General features: G+C 33.9%; 1 protein-coding gene across 1 annotated transcript in view; it reads right to left on the reverse strand.

The window, feature by feature from the left end:
• The window catches only part of SI (sucrase-isomaltase), a 60,598-nt gene extending 44,658 nt beyond the window's left edge, over window positions 1-15,940 (reverse strand). The window contains exons 1-12 of the mRNA XM_040974902.1: window positions 15,823-15,940; window positions 14,405-14,532; window positions 11,213-11,330; window positions 10,982-11,091; window positions 9,948-10,099; window positions 8,602-8,773; window positions 7,016-7,115; window positions 6,020-6,132; window positions 4,432-4,557; window positions 3,683-3,814; window positions 3,475-3,594; window positions 1,278-1,391 (exon numbers count right to left, since the gene is read on the reverse strand). Coding sequence (XP_040830836.1) covers window positions 1,278-1,391; window positions 3,475-3,594; window positions 3,683-3,814; window positions 4,432-4,557; window positions 6,020-6,132; window positions 7,016-7,115; window positions 8,602-8,773; window positions 9,948-10,099; window positions 10,982-11,091; window positions 11,213-11,330; window positions 14,405-14,532; window positions 15,823-15,940 — 1,503 coding nt within the window. The remainder of the gene's footprint in view (window positions 1-1,277; window positions 1,392-3,474; window positions 3,595-3,682; window positions 3,815-4,431; window positions 4,558-6,019; window positions 6,133-7,015; window positions 7,116-8,601; window positions 8,774-9,947; window positions 10,100-10,981; window positions 11,092-11,212; window positions 11,331-14,404; window positions 14,533-15,822) is intronic.
• Window positions 15,941-17,324: the final 1,384 nt, after the last annotated feature.

Raw genomic sequence — 17,324 nt, forward strand, 5'->3', positions numbered from 1 at the left:
TGCCTCCCTTTCTCTCTTAAACAAATGAAAAGTTCAAGAGCAAAAATGAAGGGGGGCAAGCATTCACTGACATTCCAAATAAACTGATACAACCTATAAGAACGTGTACCACATTGTACAAACTACACCAGTGAAGTAAAATCCTTTCAGACCAATTGTGGCCTGCTGCACTCATCAATGGTTTAGACACCTCAACTTAGGTCTCAGTCTTTCTCACGTCTCACTGCTTGAGTGAACCTAACCACTCAGTATGTGTGTCCAAAACCATGCATGGCCAAGGATGTTATGCAATATTCACCCTTCCCTGCTAATAGGCTTTAATAAGTTTTTGATGTTTATTCACAACATATGTGTACTGTTCTTGATCTTATAAAACATCGCCATGAAGCAGATCCTCATTTTGTGTTACTTTTTTTGCACTCAGAAATACATGCTATTCATTACCCTTCCACTTTCTCACTCTCTTCATGTACATACTTTAAGATCCAAACTAATTTTTACCTTCACAGGTCCTCCATTTTATTTAAGTTTGCCCGTACATTTTTACCTTAAACCTCCTATCTGTATCCCTATAATACCTGTTATTCTTCCTTTCAAAGTTCTGTACAGATATAATGTTTACAAAAATCCATCCCTGTAATCTTCTCTGTGTTCAAAATTCTTAGACAGTTTTTCTAAAATATGTAATTGTGAAATTATCGTATGGTTTCATTCCTATATACAGAGATGCTCCCCCAAAGACACAAGGTTTTGAATATGTATCAATCTTATTCTATATCCTAAGCTTGTCAGCAGTCATTCAATAAAAATACCCAACTATATTCAAATGAAAGAAGAATACTACAAGTTTTATTTAACATTACAAATAACCTAGGGTTTTGATTGTCACTTTTATTTTTTGAGATAGCACTAAACCTATTAGCAACTTTGATTTCTTTCATGCAGAACTCACAGAAAAAAGGAATTGAAAGGGACAGCAACTTATTCACATTCATTTTGGGAATTGTACTGCTGTAGGAATAACTTGTTTATAGATAAACATTTGGTCATAAATACATAACACTTTAAATAAATTAAAGTTATTTTACAGTGTTTTACTAGAGAAGACTTTACTGTTTTCTGAAAAAAATGAGTTATGATATATATACAACCTAGTCAGAAATTAGAAGATGTTTTAAATTCAAGCTACTACATCAGAAAAATACACTTATACTAATCTTTGTGGATACGGGGTTCTGTGTTCATCGACTGGAATAGCTAATGAAATAACTACTTACAATCCATAGTCCATCATATGCTACTTCTCCATGGAAAATGTTGCACTCGTTGGCCCACCATGCCCTGCAGCTTTCACTGGTGAAATCAGGATAGACGGTGATTCCTGGCCAGACCTAAAGTACATCACACCATATGTAAAAGCAGACAACACAAGGAAACGGAACCTAAAGCATCATCCTTTGAACAGAATAATACTATTAAAGTGCCAGTGTAGTACTGTTAAAGGATCTTTGTGACTCATACACAATCCACATTCCTAATCATGTCAGGCCTAATTTTCATTGTATTTAAGAAAAAAGACTGGCTGATGCAATAGAGTAATGGTTAAGGTCCTCGTCTTGAATGCACCAGATTCCATATGGGCGCCAGTTCTAATCCCAGTGGTTCCACTTCCCATCCAGCTCCCTGTTTGTGGCCTGGGAAAGCAGTCAAGGACAGCTCAAAGCCTTGTGACCCTACACCACGTGGGAAACCCAGAAAGGAGTTACTGGCTCCTGGTTTCAGATCGGTGCAGCACCGGATCGGTGCAACCACTTGGGGAGTAAATCATCGGACAGAAGATCTTCCTCTCTGTCTCTCCTCCTCTCTACACATTTGCCTTTTCAACAAAATAAATAAATCTTTTAAAAAAAAGACTGTAAATAAAGAAAATAAAAGACGACATCATTGTAAGAAATGGAGGACTGTACGAGTATAGTCAAGCCAAGTATTGTGACATCAATTAAATTTATTTCTGAATGTCCATGTCAATAAAAAACAAATTACCAGAAATTCCAAATAGTCTTCAACTTTAAAAAAGTAATTCGATCAATTTACAAAGAAATTTATTTCCAAGAAAGTAAATATACCTTCTTTTCTACTATTATTTTTCATTAACAAATCATACAAAAATCTTAACAAATCATATATATATGATATATATGATATATGCTTGGGCACAGGCCCAAGTTTTTTATAATGATTATTGTATAGTTTTTATAATAACTTTGGAAGGTAGGGGTTATTTCTAGTACAATGTACAAATGAGAGAGGTATTACAGTAGGTCTCATTGTACAAATGAGCAAAGCAAACCATCAAGAAAATAAATGAGTTGCTCAACATATGAGCACTACTAACCACTACAGAAACAGTTTGAACCACGACGATCTTCTGCCTGTGTCCACGTTATTAAATACTGCAAAGACTCTGTCACCTCTTTGTGGTTAATGCTTCCTCAATTGTTTCACATTATTTTACCTATTTTTATAATAAGTAAAAAATAATCCAATTTCAAATAAGCTGGAATCAGTTGCACTGTTTTATGTACAACTAATCCATGTTGTCAGTCTGCCCTGTCATGTCAGTGTATGATAATGATATGTTTTCTTGACATACACGGAGATGACATGTTCAGAGACACATAAGGAGACAAATAGTGTCTGTGGGTCGGAAAGCATGTGACACTGTAACTGCTCCGTGAAGTGCTTAAGGCTTTCTCTAGAGAACTTAATTTTAGGAATGCATTGAGAAATGGTTAGGATGATTTCATTTTTCCGTATAAGGCTAAATTAAACATACTTTTCATAAATTATTATTGTACCCATCCCATGTTTAGTTATTTTGAATAAATCACATAAGTGTAATTACCAAATAAATTTCTATGAAAACTACTGTAATTACAATATATAAATGGTTTCCCCCAAATACATTGTTTATTCTGCCTTAAAATGTACATCCAGAGCTAAGCATTTTCCTCATTTGGTTCCTTAATAGAAAAACTCAGATTCAGATATATTTTACCTGGGAAAAAAAGTATTAATCATAACAAACTCACTGCTTTATTATAAGGATTGAGTATAAATCCTAAAATTTCTGCCTAATATATTATTGTCAAAATTGCACTTTCTGTTACTTTTGCATAAAGTTCTCAGAATTTTTGCCATGATGTAAGTTATGCATGACTTGCTCACCCTGGCTCTGCTTATAACAGGGAATGTTATTAGTTATTATTTATTCTGTTTGAATTTCATTTGCATGATCCTAGTGATTCCTCTCGAGAATTAAAATTTCTCTATTCACAAATTGAATATAAAATCAACAGTTAAAGTATAAACAAACATACACACACATTCACACCAAGGCATGATTTATCTCAACTTTGGAACTGGGGAACAGAAAAACTAAACCACACTATTTTAATGAACGTCATCATTTACCTCTCCAACAAGCGGGGTAGTTCCATCGGAGTCATTTACCCACACATGCTGAGCACTCCCACGGTCATACGGCAGGTAGGCTGTTCCATCGGCACGCCTGTTTACAGAAATCGCAGGATCCTAACAATATAAACAAGGATCGATAGAAAATTTATTAAGGTACAAATGTGTCAACCCCAAATTGTATCTATTCAAAATCCTCCATTACCAAGATGATGACATATTTCTGCCCATGGTCATGTAAATCTTGAACAAATTCAGGGAGCCCGTTGTATGTCACTCGATTATAGGTGAAATCTTTGTTATCTTCCATATAGTCAATATCACTGACTTGTGTGTCCTGAAAAATATCAGATATTTCAATAAATAGTGCTGAAAGAACACTCTGAAACCTTCAACTTTCAAGTCCAGTGAATTTACAAATATGATGATTAAAAATAAAGTAACTCATTCCCTTCTTATTTCATTAAGAAAAACTATACCTGTTGTGAAAGTAATTTATTTAGCGCTTAACTACAAATCATTAAATGAGTAGTTAGATTTTTAATGACAGTCAATTTGTCTTTTTATTTCAACAAGATTTAATATAAAAAATCAAATCCTCTACAATTCAAAATGAACATTCTAAAATACATGCACTATTAAAAAGTATATTCTAAAAATTGAATACAATTTTCTTTATAGTTAACAGTATTCTGTTCTGGTGTAAGTCTTAATCATCTATAAAATATTATATAAATTTGAAGTAGGTGTGGTTATTAACAAGGGAAATCAAATAGACTTAACAGATAAATATAAGCTTATAATCATAAATATTGTGAAAATCAGATACATTCAAATACATTACCTATATAGTATATATGTGCATATATATTCCCAACACATTGCTCTCCATACATGCTAATGTGACAGTGTTTGACTTGATATATACTTGCATAAATCCTCCATTCTACTTACATAGGGTATGCGGGCTTCTCTGTTTCTTTCCACCACAGCCCTTACCACGTCGAGGGAATTATAATTCCAGCGGCTGAGCTGGAATCCGAGACTCCAGTATGCTGGCATTGCTGGTCGGCCAATGAGCTACAAGTAAATGAACAGTTACTAACAAAACTGCACGTTTAAACACATTTCACCTTAGTAACTACTATTCATGTTTCTTACTGCATTTCATCTCTTGTATCAAGTTTAATCACATACTTACAATTTTTAATGTCACCTGTTTCTTTTTCATTTGAAAGACAAAACGTGTATTAACAGGGAAATGGAGCAGCTGGGATGCTAGCATTGTTAAGCTGCACCTACTCTGCTACGCCACAAGCTCTGGCCCTTGGTGCTAATTATTTCTAAGATGTTTTGTGGAACATTCTGTTAGAATTTTGTTATAGATCCTGAGCAATTTTATGATCTTTTTTTCATTCTTGTGTATTGACACACCATTCTTCATTGCAAACACAAATACAAAACTAATATGTAAGGAAGAACTGTCCTTTAAAAACACACATTTTCGGTTTCCTTAACCTTGAGGGCTACTGCAACCCTCCCCCAGTGTTTCCCGGTGTCTTCGCACAGGGTGCGGGGCTTCTTCTCCCTGAAGCTGAAGGACTCCCTTCCGCTCCTGTTCCAGACACTACCAGGATTACATTACAAAGATCACACAGTTTGCATATAAAAATATGAATAATGTAATAGTAATTGAAAAAAAAATTTAGCAAAAATTAAGTATTAGGTACCATTAAGGCAAAGAGTAATGAGGGTGACGACACTCTTGTTTAATGACTTATCTATGATGGTATTATATCAAAATTGTAGAGAAATTACTCATGCTTAGCTATTATTTTCTATTAAAAGCAATTATTTAACTTTTAAAAAATAACTTTATATCAAATATCACAATTATCAGAATATTTCCATTTCAATTTCTAAACATCTCTGGTCCATAAATACTCTAAAAATTAAATTGTGTGAGGTTTCTTCTTATTCATGTGATTTTATTTACATATGTCTATGCCTCATGTACAATATATATATTTTCACTAATAGTGATGTTTACTTTTTATCTAAAGTATGATTTCATGTATGTCATATCAATGTATACCAATGTCATGTTTTACTTTGTGTAGATACTTTATTTTTAAAAATGCTAAAGTACTCTGATCTTTCACATCAAGTTTCACATTTTAATGCTTTTTAAAACAGAAGACTATGTCAAGAAGCTATTATGACTTTTTATTTCAAACAGGGAGTTTCTTTCATCTTCCTCTTCCTTTCTTTTGCTTAGCTCCATAGAAATAGATCCAGATTAAATGATTACGCAATATGTACTTCTGAATTTAGCTGCCAGGAAAACCCATTTGAAATTAACACGTAAAAAGGCATCATCGCATAGACCAGCAAGTCAGCTCACTGTTACACCTATCTTAAGAATGGATAGGAATCTGACATATTCTGAAAAAGTTCACCAAGTTCTTATCATTTAAATATGCATATTTTCACAAGAAACGTTGGCGGAAAATAAGATTTATTTCTGAGTCTGGAAACATACCTCTTGATACTGTTGGACCACTTGCTCTGGCGTATCGCCAAGGAAGATATAGAAGTCGAGGATGCCACCGATCACTCTGTATGTGACTATCGGAGTAGGCTGGATGACGACCTCTAGAGAAAGAAAATGTGAAAAATGAGTGCTATGGCCTGAAACAGTCCAATAGTTTATACCTGATTCAGTTAGTCATCATTTTCTGCTATTTCAAGCAATGAAGTAGAAAATGACAGTGAACACATGAATCAGAAAGAATTTCATTACGACGTAATTTTTTATGCAAGAGATCTGATAAGTATACTTTCAAAGGGTCTAGCAAATGCTCCCCTGCAAGCTGGAGCAAGAGGCAAAAATTAGTTCTGCTTTGGCAATTTTTAAAATTCTAAAACAGCATTTTAAGTGATCATTTTAATACCATAGTCTGATATACAATATATTCTTACATGTTAACTCATAGGTTAAAATTAATAAAACAATGTATCTACATTTTCTATGTCTGAAAGGGTAATTGAACTGCTGTAACGTAATATATTGCCTCAGCTATAGTATTAAACATTTTAAAGGATTACTTCTTTGATTGGTAAATAGTATATTCAATAGTTTTTAAAGATTCTGAAGCTGACATTAACTGAAAATATTTTTTTCTTATTTCTTGTTGGATAAACACTTTGTCATCCAAATCTGTATCGGTGTGCTCATCTTTTCTGATAAATGGAAGTTATCAAAAGGGGCCACGTGTCTGGAAGGATATACTTTCACGTAGCGCTGAAGGGAAAAGAAAGTCCCTGCCTGCTATTGGACACCTTATTCTCAAACCCGTGAAATGTGAATTCAATTGTCTAATTAAATTCAAAAACTACTTATAACTAATTCACATAACAGCATTATTAAAGCCACAAGTTTCTCTGGCATAGAGAGTCATGGTGGAAACCAAGAGTTCAATTTAGACATGTTAAGTTAAACCTTTGTTAAGACAAGTACAATATAAAATGTCATTACCCATTGCATTGCTGTTCATTAGAAAAACACCAAAAGACCTTCCAGTGGTGTCTTCAATGCACATAAAGAATGTTTGATGACCATATAAATTATCAGTATGCTGAAAAGAAAACATTTTAAAAATCATAATTGAAGGCCATTTTACATTATAAACTTATACATTATAAACTATAGATTATAAATTTTACATATACATTATACATATACATACATACATATACATACATTTTACATATACATATACATATACATTATAAATTTTACATTATAAACTATAGATTATAAACTTCAAAACTGTCTTTACAAATGCACTTATTCCGTATGCTATTTTTCAAAATACAAATTAAGTTTCTTCACAGTGTATACCTCCTGAAACTGTACAACACTGCACCATAGAGTGTGTCTTTCTTACATAATTGAGTTTATATACAGAAAATGCAGGCATGTTAAATGCTTTATTTAAGTAGATACTTATCTTTCCTTTGTGTCAAATTGTAACTAAATATATTTGAATGGCAAGTCAGTTATAAGGTTGTGATATTTTATCCATTTTGCCCCATGTGTGTCAAGGCAGAGCAGGCAACTAGAAGATAGTTCCTACCCTCCTAAAACATTTGCAGCATAATTGGTGAGAGGTGATGAGTTTACAAGTGAAGGAGAATGAAAAAATACTGACATGGCAAAAACATAGTATTTCCTGACTGATTAATGAAAGAAATTATGGGCATTCACTATGAGGTGTTTAACATGGTTACTGTATAAAACGATGCTGTAAGGCATAGATTTATAGGCAATATTAGTGGTCTGTGAGCCTCTTTCCCATACTCACTCACTTGAGTTCGGGACATTAAATGCTTGGCACTGACATGAGAAAAGAAACGGCATGCACTAACAAAAACAATTTTTAATTCTGTAGTTTTTATCCTCAAGGATCTTCTATTTGAGAATTAGAGAAAACGTGTGTGACTAATACAATGTCAAGACTGTCGCTCTAGATTAAACAGGTAATTGGGAACAGAATAGTTCTGCATAAGAGTTTGTGAGTTCTTTTGACATGAATCTTCAAATGAACCTTCAATAACAGATGGTAGAAATGGTCAAGAATTCCAAGATGTCTAATTATAAAGATCCAGCCTCCTGTGCAAGGGCATGAAGCTGCGAAGGATGATGCTTTACCACGGAACAGGAGGAAACGGACAAGGTGCATGAGCTGATGTTCAGTATAGAAGACACATTCTCATACAAAAATACGTAGAACATGCATGATGAAATGATAATGGCCACTCATAGAAGGCTGATGTAGAGGGATGGTTGAAAAAGAAACGGTGAAATATAAAAGCAATATTTAAAAGAAAGCGTTCCAAACCTGGAAATGCTATTCAAAGGTTGATTAAATCTGTTAGTGACTGAGAGGATTTAGGTTTACTTATTAAACCTCACTGTACTGTAAGCATACTTCTCATTAAGGTGTCACTATGCCCGAGTACCTTAAGCAGTATTTTAATTAAATAATGACCAGAAATAGTTAACATTGTCATTTGCTCCAATACAATTATTTTGTTTGTAACAGAAAAATAATTTCTTACATCAGCGGTATGTTGATCCCGAGTGAAGATGGGCCATGTTTTCCAATATAAATCATGACGGAACCTCTTATGAACATGTTCGCCGAGGCCGTACATGTACTGGCTGGGAAGTCTGGTTGAGATCTGCAAATACTGGTCTGAGTACACCAGAGGACCAACACTGGTGTCAAATCTGGGTCATTAAAGAAAATGAGTCAGATCAAATATTCAAAAACACCACTAAATATGAGTATAGCATCATTTCTACTATTTTACTTTAAAAAAAAAAGTCTCTTTTCCCTGTGTTTATGCTTAAGAATGTGCAAACCACACAATTTGTTCACTGAAATAACAATTCGGTTCATCATTCATAAGTTTTTCACATTCTCTCCCTAACTTCTACCAAAAATTTGAAGTGTAACCATAATTATCACTTCCATTTCACAGATGGCACATGTTTGAAAACTGATTCAAGGCCACAAACTAAAAGGAAGCTGAGGTACTCTGCCTGCTTCAGATCCTGTTTTCAAAATACAGTGTTGTCTTGGTGTAGTGGTGGCACTGCGTGCCAACCCCACACTGAAAGCACTACAGGATGACTCAGGGCCTTGAGCCCTGCGTGCCCGAGGGAGACCAGCAGAAGCTCCTGGATCCTGGTTTGGACACTGAGCTCGAATCCTCAGGGCCACTTGGGGAGTGATCCTGGGAATGGAGGACATTTGCCTCTCCTCTTTGTGTACAAATCCAACTTTCAAATACAATGAAAATAAATACACAAATAGATAATACAATGTCTCAATTTGTGTGCATCTAATTTTCATGCTAATGAAGTCCAAAATCAACTTTGATCACAGAAAAGCATTTAGCATTTTATGCAGAACAAATACATGCTACAAGAAAATTTCAATGGCATTCCATATGCTTTATTTTACTACTAAATGCCTAACATGTGTCCTTAGGAGGTGAATTCTGATGTTTGTGTTTATTTGAATACATGGGAGCATTTTTGTATTATAAGAACACATCTCTGAATAGTAATCAGTTGGTCCCACAAATTACAGAGAATACTGCATTGTCAAGACAAGATGCAGGAGTGGTTTTAGTTATCCAAACGTTGTAATTGGCTTATAATTGCTTCCCAAACTCACCCTTGGTCAACACCAATTTATATATTTAACATTGATAATCCTGGGGTCACCAGCTGCCCTACGATTGTCACCTTTACAAGGATGTTTAGCCATCGCATTTTAAGAGGAAATCTGTTATCTTTTACAATGTCTTGACCTTGATATTCCTGTTCCATAATAATACAATGAAATTGGATGAGACGTTCAGCTCTATATCTGTGAAACAATATGATTGCTTACAGAATGTTGTTGTTGCTCCTCCTGGTCACTCTGATGCTGAAGGGGTTTTGTGTAACCTCCACATTGTACAACGTGTTAGTGGCCGCGGGGCCAGTGAATTCTGTCACGTACTGATGAGGGACTTCGTATCTGGCATTGTTGGCATCAGTAAGCTGCAAAGATTTCATTGATTCCATAATACTTGTTCAAGATTATTATTTAGTTTTCTGAGTCTGAATTATTGATTTTAAGATTTAAACGGAACATAATGCATGTGGAACATCTATAAAAGTTATGAATGTAGTCACAAACTTGATTTTAACATTATGGAACTGCTATGCCAGAATTCCATGTTGCCGAAGAAAACAGAAAATCGGCATGCTACAAAAACAATTACAGATGACTCAACAGTTAACAGTCAGTGATGTAAGGCCAGTAGCCGCACTGCCAAACATTGGTCATTCATTGGCAGGCTCTGCTTTCTCAATGTTCATCACCTTAGTCGAAAGATATTTACTGTTAAAACAATCACAGTGCCTGCATAAATGTGTCAAAGAAAGCACACACACACACACACACACACACACACAAGCTTAATATTGTTTTCACTTCCAAATTCAAATATAACTAACAAGCAAGCTGTTTGCGAATAAACTAAATAGATCTCTTTAACATTATTATTTATAACTTAATCAGTACAAATGTTAGTAAATTCAAATTGTCTTTATTCACCTTTAAATCCTACATCCCTACCCATAGCCGAAATGATAAAACTTCCTAACATGTATTAGACGTTCATTAATCTCAAAAATATTTTACATAGATTAAAATATTGAAATAGTACAAAATTGGTTCAAGAGAAACTAATCATTATGTGCCATTTGAGTAAGCGGGCTTAGGGAAGAATAAATATTATCATTACTTAATTATTTGGGGATAAATACTTCTCAAAGGAAGCACGTATTGTCAGGTAGAAGATGTGACAGCAGAATGTCTTCCATTCCTAAATATTTGCAATCATCCGAAAAGAAGGAAAGAAAAAAGGGACAACCGACCTTGATGCGTAAGCGGTTGGCCGTCTGGCTCTGAGTGGTGAGGAGAACATTGTTGATGTCGTTTCCAAACAGGCTAGGTGCTGCTATCCTGTTCAACCTAGCCTGAAGTCCTGCAGAAGAAAGCTCGCATGGATCATCGCCGTGTCGTCTATGTTTTTATAATGTCATAATCTATCACCAACAATGAGCAATTCTGAACTCAGTCCTTAACAGACTGAGCATGTGTCTCACCAGTGCTTGTCGTTGTCACGCCCTGAGCAGTGTAGCCGTGATTGTTAACAAAGAAGCACCAAGGGACCACCGAGTCATTCGTCGGCCTCCAGCAGCAGTTCCGCTGGGCACAGATTGCCTGAGAAACAGATATATTAAAGCAAACAATGATGAGTGCTACTCTCAGATGTGCGACATTTGGTTTCTGAAATGAATGCTTTGGAATCAAACTTTTTTTTCTAATAGATGACATACTAAAAGATGACTTGAAACTTTTAGCTTCAACTAGAAAAATAAAAGCATTTAAAAAATTGAGTGTTGTACACATAATGGAAAACTTACACCTTCAACTGTAATTTGCATGGAGGAAACTACAACATAGGACGAGAACGAAACCTTGGCGTAAACCCAGCATGACGACACTTCCAACTTTTGAGAAAATAGCTTACTGCTTAAGTCATTCATGCTGTGGGATTTTACAATGGTATCTAAAGCAAATTATTGCCTTCTAGGAAAACTGTAATAGCTTTTAAAATTATCTTCTTGACTGCGTCCCTATTTTCTCATCATTGTGCAATCGGAATCTAGGTTTTTTCGCCCATCCTAGTACTAGCCAGGCCCAACCCTGCTTAGTTTCTGAGATCAGGCGTGTTCAGGTTGGTACAGACATGCAGGTCTTTCCTAACTGCAAGGTTTTTTTTATCTTTCTAATTGCATCATTTATTCAATATTTTTATGCATGTTGGAATAGAAGTATCTATTAATGTTATGATGTATACATGGATAGGAACAATTGCAATGTATATTACAATTTCTAATAGGTATTCATGTAGTACATTTAAATATGAGAACCATATATGTGATAGAACTCTGCATTTTATTAATGTTGCATATATTATATCTGCATGTATATTCTTATACAACCACTTTAACAAGCAAGAAAAAAAAAGCCTCCTGTTGAAGATTGTTTACTTGGAATTCACCTCAGCTTAGAGGAAGTAAGGAGTATCTTCATTCTGACCTTTTAGAAAAATTACTATTTCTAAAACTTCTAGAAAGATGGAACATCCGTTTAGAAAAGCAACTGAGCTGTAGCTTTCCTTAGAGCTTGCCAAAACATGATTGTACTTTGATATAATGAAGACTAAAATATATTACATGTTAACTAACTGCAAGTTTTATATACAAATTTTTGGAGGAGTGAACTAGAAGATGAAAGATCTTTGTTTCTCCTTTTCTCTATAAATATGCCCTTCCAATAAGCATTTAAAAAATCTTAAATAAAAAGACCTTTATTTGAAATTAATAACATCTCCTGCAAGGGAAAAGGAGGGAAATGTAACACCTTTTTAAGGAGGAAGGTACTTTTTATAATTCATTTCTTATTTTGAATACATTTTGCTTGATTAAAAATATGATTTACAAAAACATTTATTTAGCTTATTCCACACCACTTTTTTTTTTTAATTTACATGAAAAACAGAGGAACAGAGAGAGGGAGAATTCCTATTTTTGTTTCACTCCTCAAACGGTTCCATCAGCCGCGGTCCAGGCTGAAGTACACAGAACTTCCTGCAATGCTCCCTGTATGTGCTGCCTGGAACTGCGCCAGACAGGCAATGGCTTAGCACACTATGCCACAACACTGGACCTGTTTTTTGTTTGTTGGTTTCTTTTAAGATTTATCTAATCTATTTTAAAGGCTAAATTACAGAGATGGAGGAGATCCATACACGACACCTCTTTTTATAGATGTAGTTATTTGAAAGGCAAATATCACAGAGAAGAGAGAGACAGGGAAAAATCTTCCATCTTCTGGTTCACTCCCCAAACGGTTGCAGCAGTGAAAGCTTAGCCCAGCAGCCCAAGGCACAGGCCCCACACTCCACTTTTGAATTCAGCCATGCATCTTAATTAACGATGAGACTGACATTTGCCTTTAGCTTTGACAAGCTGATTTCCTATACAAAACATTTAAAATTACAGTATCTCTAAAATAATTTTTCTAAAGTTCATCTTTTAGTTCAATGTCAGTAAGATAAATATATTTTACACAAAACTGTACCATACAATTCAAAATTCAAAATAAAACTAAATTAGAAAGTAAAAAAAGAGAAATATATTAGAAATATACTAAAGTATACATTCAATTTAAGTTAAATTTACTCTATTGCATGACAAATGTAAATATATTGATTGGACTTTAGTTTATTTAATCCATAACCTTATATCTTATTGAAAGTAATTATTTAGCAATTTAATCTGAGGTTGACATTGAAGAATAATAATAACATTAAAATGCAAAACAATTGTCAAGGTTTTCCCAATAAGATCCTTACCACCTATACAGTTTCTAATAGAACTCTATGCTGCTTAAAATATTTCTTAAGGAGAATATTAACTAAAGAAAACATTTGACTTTTTTTTTCATATTAACCCAGTAAATGCAACGTGATAACCTTAAATCAGTAATTCATAAGACTTGAGATTCCTAATTTTTCACTTGGAAAAATCATATCTGCTTATGATTCTACATGGAGATTTAATCAGAAAATTTTATTGACTATGACACAGCAATGCCAGGACATGGACAATACCATTTTTTACAGTTTATTGAATCATTCTATATTGTTGCCTAAGAGAAGATGAGATTTGAGTGTGCATATTATAACGTGCACAAAATGCTTATACACACACAGGCACACACACCAACACACCGTTTTCATTCCGTTCATCTTACATTTCTCTATACCTCTTACCTTTTAATTTAAATGTAATAAAAATAATGATTTTCACAAATGGAAGTAATATTATATTTCACAAATGTGGTTAGTTCCTTCATTACAAATACTCTAATGTGGAAGAGATATTTCCTTCAAACATCCCATCTAGTGATCTACTTCTTGAGTATGTTTAAGAAGATGGGATTCTTATAAAATAACTAAACACTTCTTAATTATCAACGATTACTAACTTATTCATTTAATTTCAGTAGAGTATCACTTCTCGGCCTTTAGGCTAAGATCAAGTGTAAATTCAATAGAGTAGAGAAAAGGAAATCATGGGATCTTTATTGTCGATTATCTGTTTATGCAGAACTATTATTAAAGAAAATAGCCAAAATTATTTCTGCATCTTTAATCATAACAATTTGAACCAATATTACCATGCTTTATATATTGCTTTTAAAGATTAAAAATTGTGGCTGCTGACCTGGGTTGGGGATTGTTCTGGAATGCAATTTATTCTCTCGTTGACAGGATCATTTTGCACACTAGGACAAGTTCCTGTGTTTGAGGGTGATTGATCTGTAGTTGGAGTAAAGGTAGAACCATTATCGTCTGGGAGAGGAAAATTCTCAGTAAAATCAAAGATTCGAGGACTCTTTTTAAATTGTTGAATGCTTCTGTAGAGCTCTTTGCTTTTCAAAAACTAAAATGTATTCAGAGGACGTGTTGGCAAATATTGAAAATGAAACAAATTGTGTATTGCCACCATATTTATAATTAGTCACTTAAAGAAGAACAAAGAATGCAGAGAAACATGGATAAATTAATAGATAAGTGGTATAGAGGGAGAGCAAATAAATTCACAAAAGAAAAAAATCAGAGAAATAACAAATTTCTTAAAGAATGAATGTAATAGAAAAGAAAAAAAAGAAAAATAGATCCATATTCTAGTACTTGTGTTTATATAAGATTGATTACTTCATAATATATTAAGTTTTCAAAGATTAAAGATAACAAGAGCAAAGGACCAAGAGTTACAGAAAACAAGCTCTGACTTGAATTGACAAGCATGATGAAAGCAGAGAAATAGGTTAAATGGTCAAGGTGGTAGGCACCAACTTTAACTTGAAATATAAATATTCAGAAAAAAATAACGAAATATCTCAGCACTTTTCCACTTTTCTTTCAGCTGTCTTTCTTATAAAATGTCTATTCTCAAAAGAGAGAGAGAAAGAGAAAATTCCGAATTTCCCTAACCCTATTAAGTATCTGATAGAGCAAAAACCCACAGTTTCCCACCAACGAAAAGAATCTTACTGGTAACAGAAGCAATGATTCCTCTTTACATTAACTTTTTCCTGACCTCTTTCCTTTCTTAAAGCAACATTAACTAAGGAACAATAATGTATCAAGACATTTATTCCTTAGTTAGAATGAGTTTTCATTCAAACTGAAAAATAAGAAATAAAAAATGTGAAGTAAACCTAGCAGTTAAAGTTCTGGCCTTACATGCACAAGAAATCCTATATGAGCACTAGTACGTGTCCCAGCTGCTGCATTTCCCATCGAGCTCCCTGCCTGTGGCCTGGGAAAGCACTGGAGGATGACCCAAAGCACTGGGACCCTGCACCCAAGTGGGAGACACAAAGAGGCCCCTGGCTTTGGATAAGCTCTGTTCTGGCCACTGTGGGTGCTTGGGGAGTAAATCAACGGATGGAAGATCTTTCTCCCTATCTCTCCTCCTTTCTGTATATCTGATTTTCCAACAAAAATAAACAGATTCTTTAAAACAAAAACTGAAGTAAATGTGTGACTTTTCCCTCTCACATCTTCGTGAGTCCATGGCTACAATGTAATGAGTTTTTCTTCACTGTATACTATTGTACCAAGTGCATCACTCACCTTCAACTGCAGGTGTGTCTGTGGCCAGTACAATAACTAGGGCGATGGCTATTATAGTGACTATCACAAAAAGAACAATGAGGGTGATTTCTAAGGCAGAAAATTTCCTCTTTGCCATCTGAGGGAGAGAAAAAGCAATATACATTACGTTACAGTTGCAAAAACTGCAAAAAACGCAATCCCTCTAAAATTATTTATACAAACGTAAAACTTCTCCATGCTTGGCACACTCTTACTGGTAAGAAATCATGACAATATTTCAAACAGACATCATTCAAGGATAAGCATATTTTTAATACACCTTTTAGATGTGTGGTTCAAGATTGGAAATACATTTTAGCTGTAACAGATATTAAGCAGTAATTATCAAAGATATAAAGTTTAATCTTCAGCTAAACTTAATCAAAATCACAAGTGCTAAACTAAGTTACATATAAAATGGAAAATGAATTGCTTCATGTCATGTAGAAATGACATTAACACCTTTTTCATTTCATTTTAAATAATTATGTACTTCAAGCAATCTAACACTTTAATTTTAAGAAACCAGTGACACGATCTGCACATTCATTTTTATACAAAAGTCAAAAACATGCATTTAATCATGAAAAAATCTTTTAAATCTAGACATATCATAAAAATGGCAATGTACCAAAATTTCATTGGTCATGTGTGCACTCATAACTAATCAATACTAAAATATTGTTTATGCTATAGATGATTATTACACTCTGTGCATTCTGTAGTTGCAGCAATTGTAAGCAAATTTGTTTTGTGAGTTACACAAAGTTGTATTTTCTCTGCATATTTATTATCAAAATGTGTAATGTTTTATAAGATAACAAAGTGATGACTGATATTTATAAGGTTAGAAAGTATTACATTTTTATACACAGTGTTGCCTTTTGCCTGTGTAGAATTTCATAACATATTTCCTCTATTTTTCAAAATATCTTGCAATATGTATTTGCTTCTTTAAAGAGCTATTAAATGATACAACCTAAATTCGAGAAAACCTGAAACAATGAGTCACATGAAGAATAATATTATATACTTAAAATTTTTCAAGTATATCTTCCAGTTTGGGTACAAGAAATTATCCATGTTAAATAGTAAAGCATAATACATAATTTTGTTAATTTGGAGAAATGCAGATACATGTGGAAATTGCTAATGTAAATTTAAATACAAATACTTAGAAACATGAACAAAGTAACAGGATCCAAAGACCTACCTTATTTCATAGCCTGTTCTGTTGTTACGTTGTAACAGGCCTGAGTGAGGTTGCCAAAGTAAGGATCAGAAAATATTGCTTAGGTATATATTGACCTAGTCATAAAATTTTATTACACCTTACCAATTTATCAGTACTTACTAAACTTCTGCCCAGCATGCGATTATGTGATTGATTGTTAAGTCTTTGCCCTGAAAGAAGTTTACATAAATTCCCTGGAAATACTAATTGATTGCTAACTGTGGTGGCATGGAGTTTTTGATTTTTA

This window comes from Ochotona curzoniae, unplaced genomic scaffold (genome assembly GCF_017591425.1).
Source record: "Ochotona curzoniae isolate NIBS_2020 unplaced genomic scaffold, NIBS_Ocur_1.0 contig_2599, whole genome shotgun sequence".
Lineage (NCBI taxonomy): Eukaryota > Metazoa > Chordata > Mammalia > Lagomorpha > Ochotonidae > Ochotona > Ochotona curzoniae.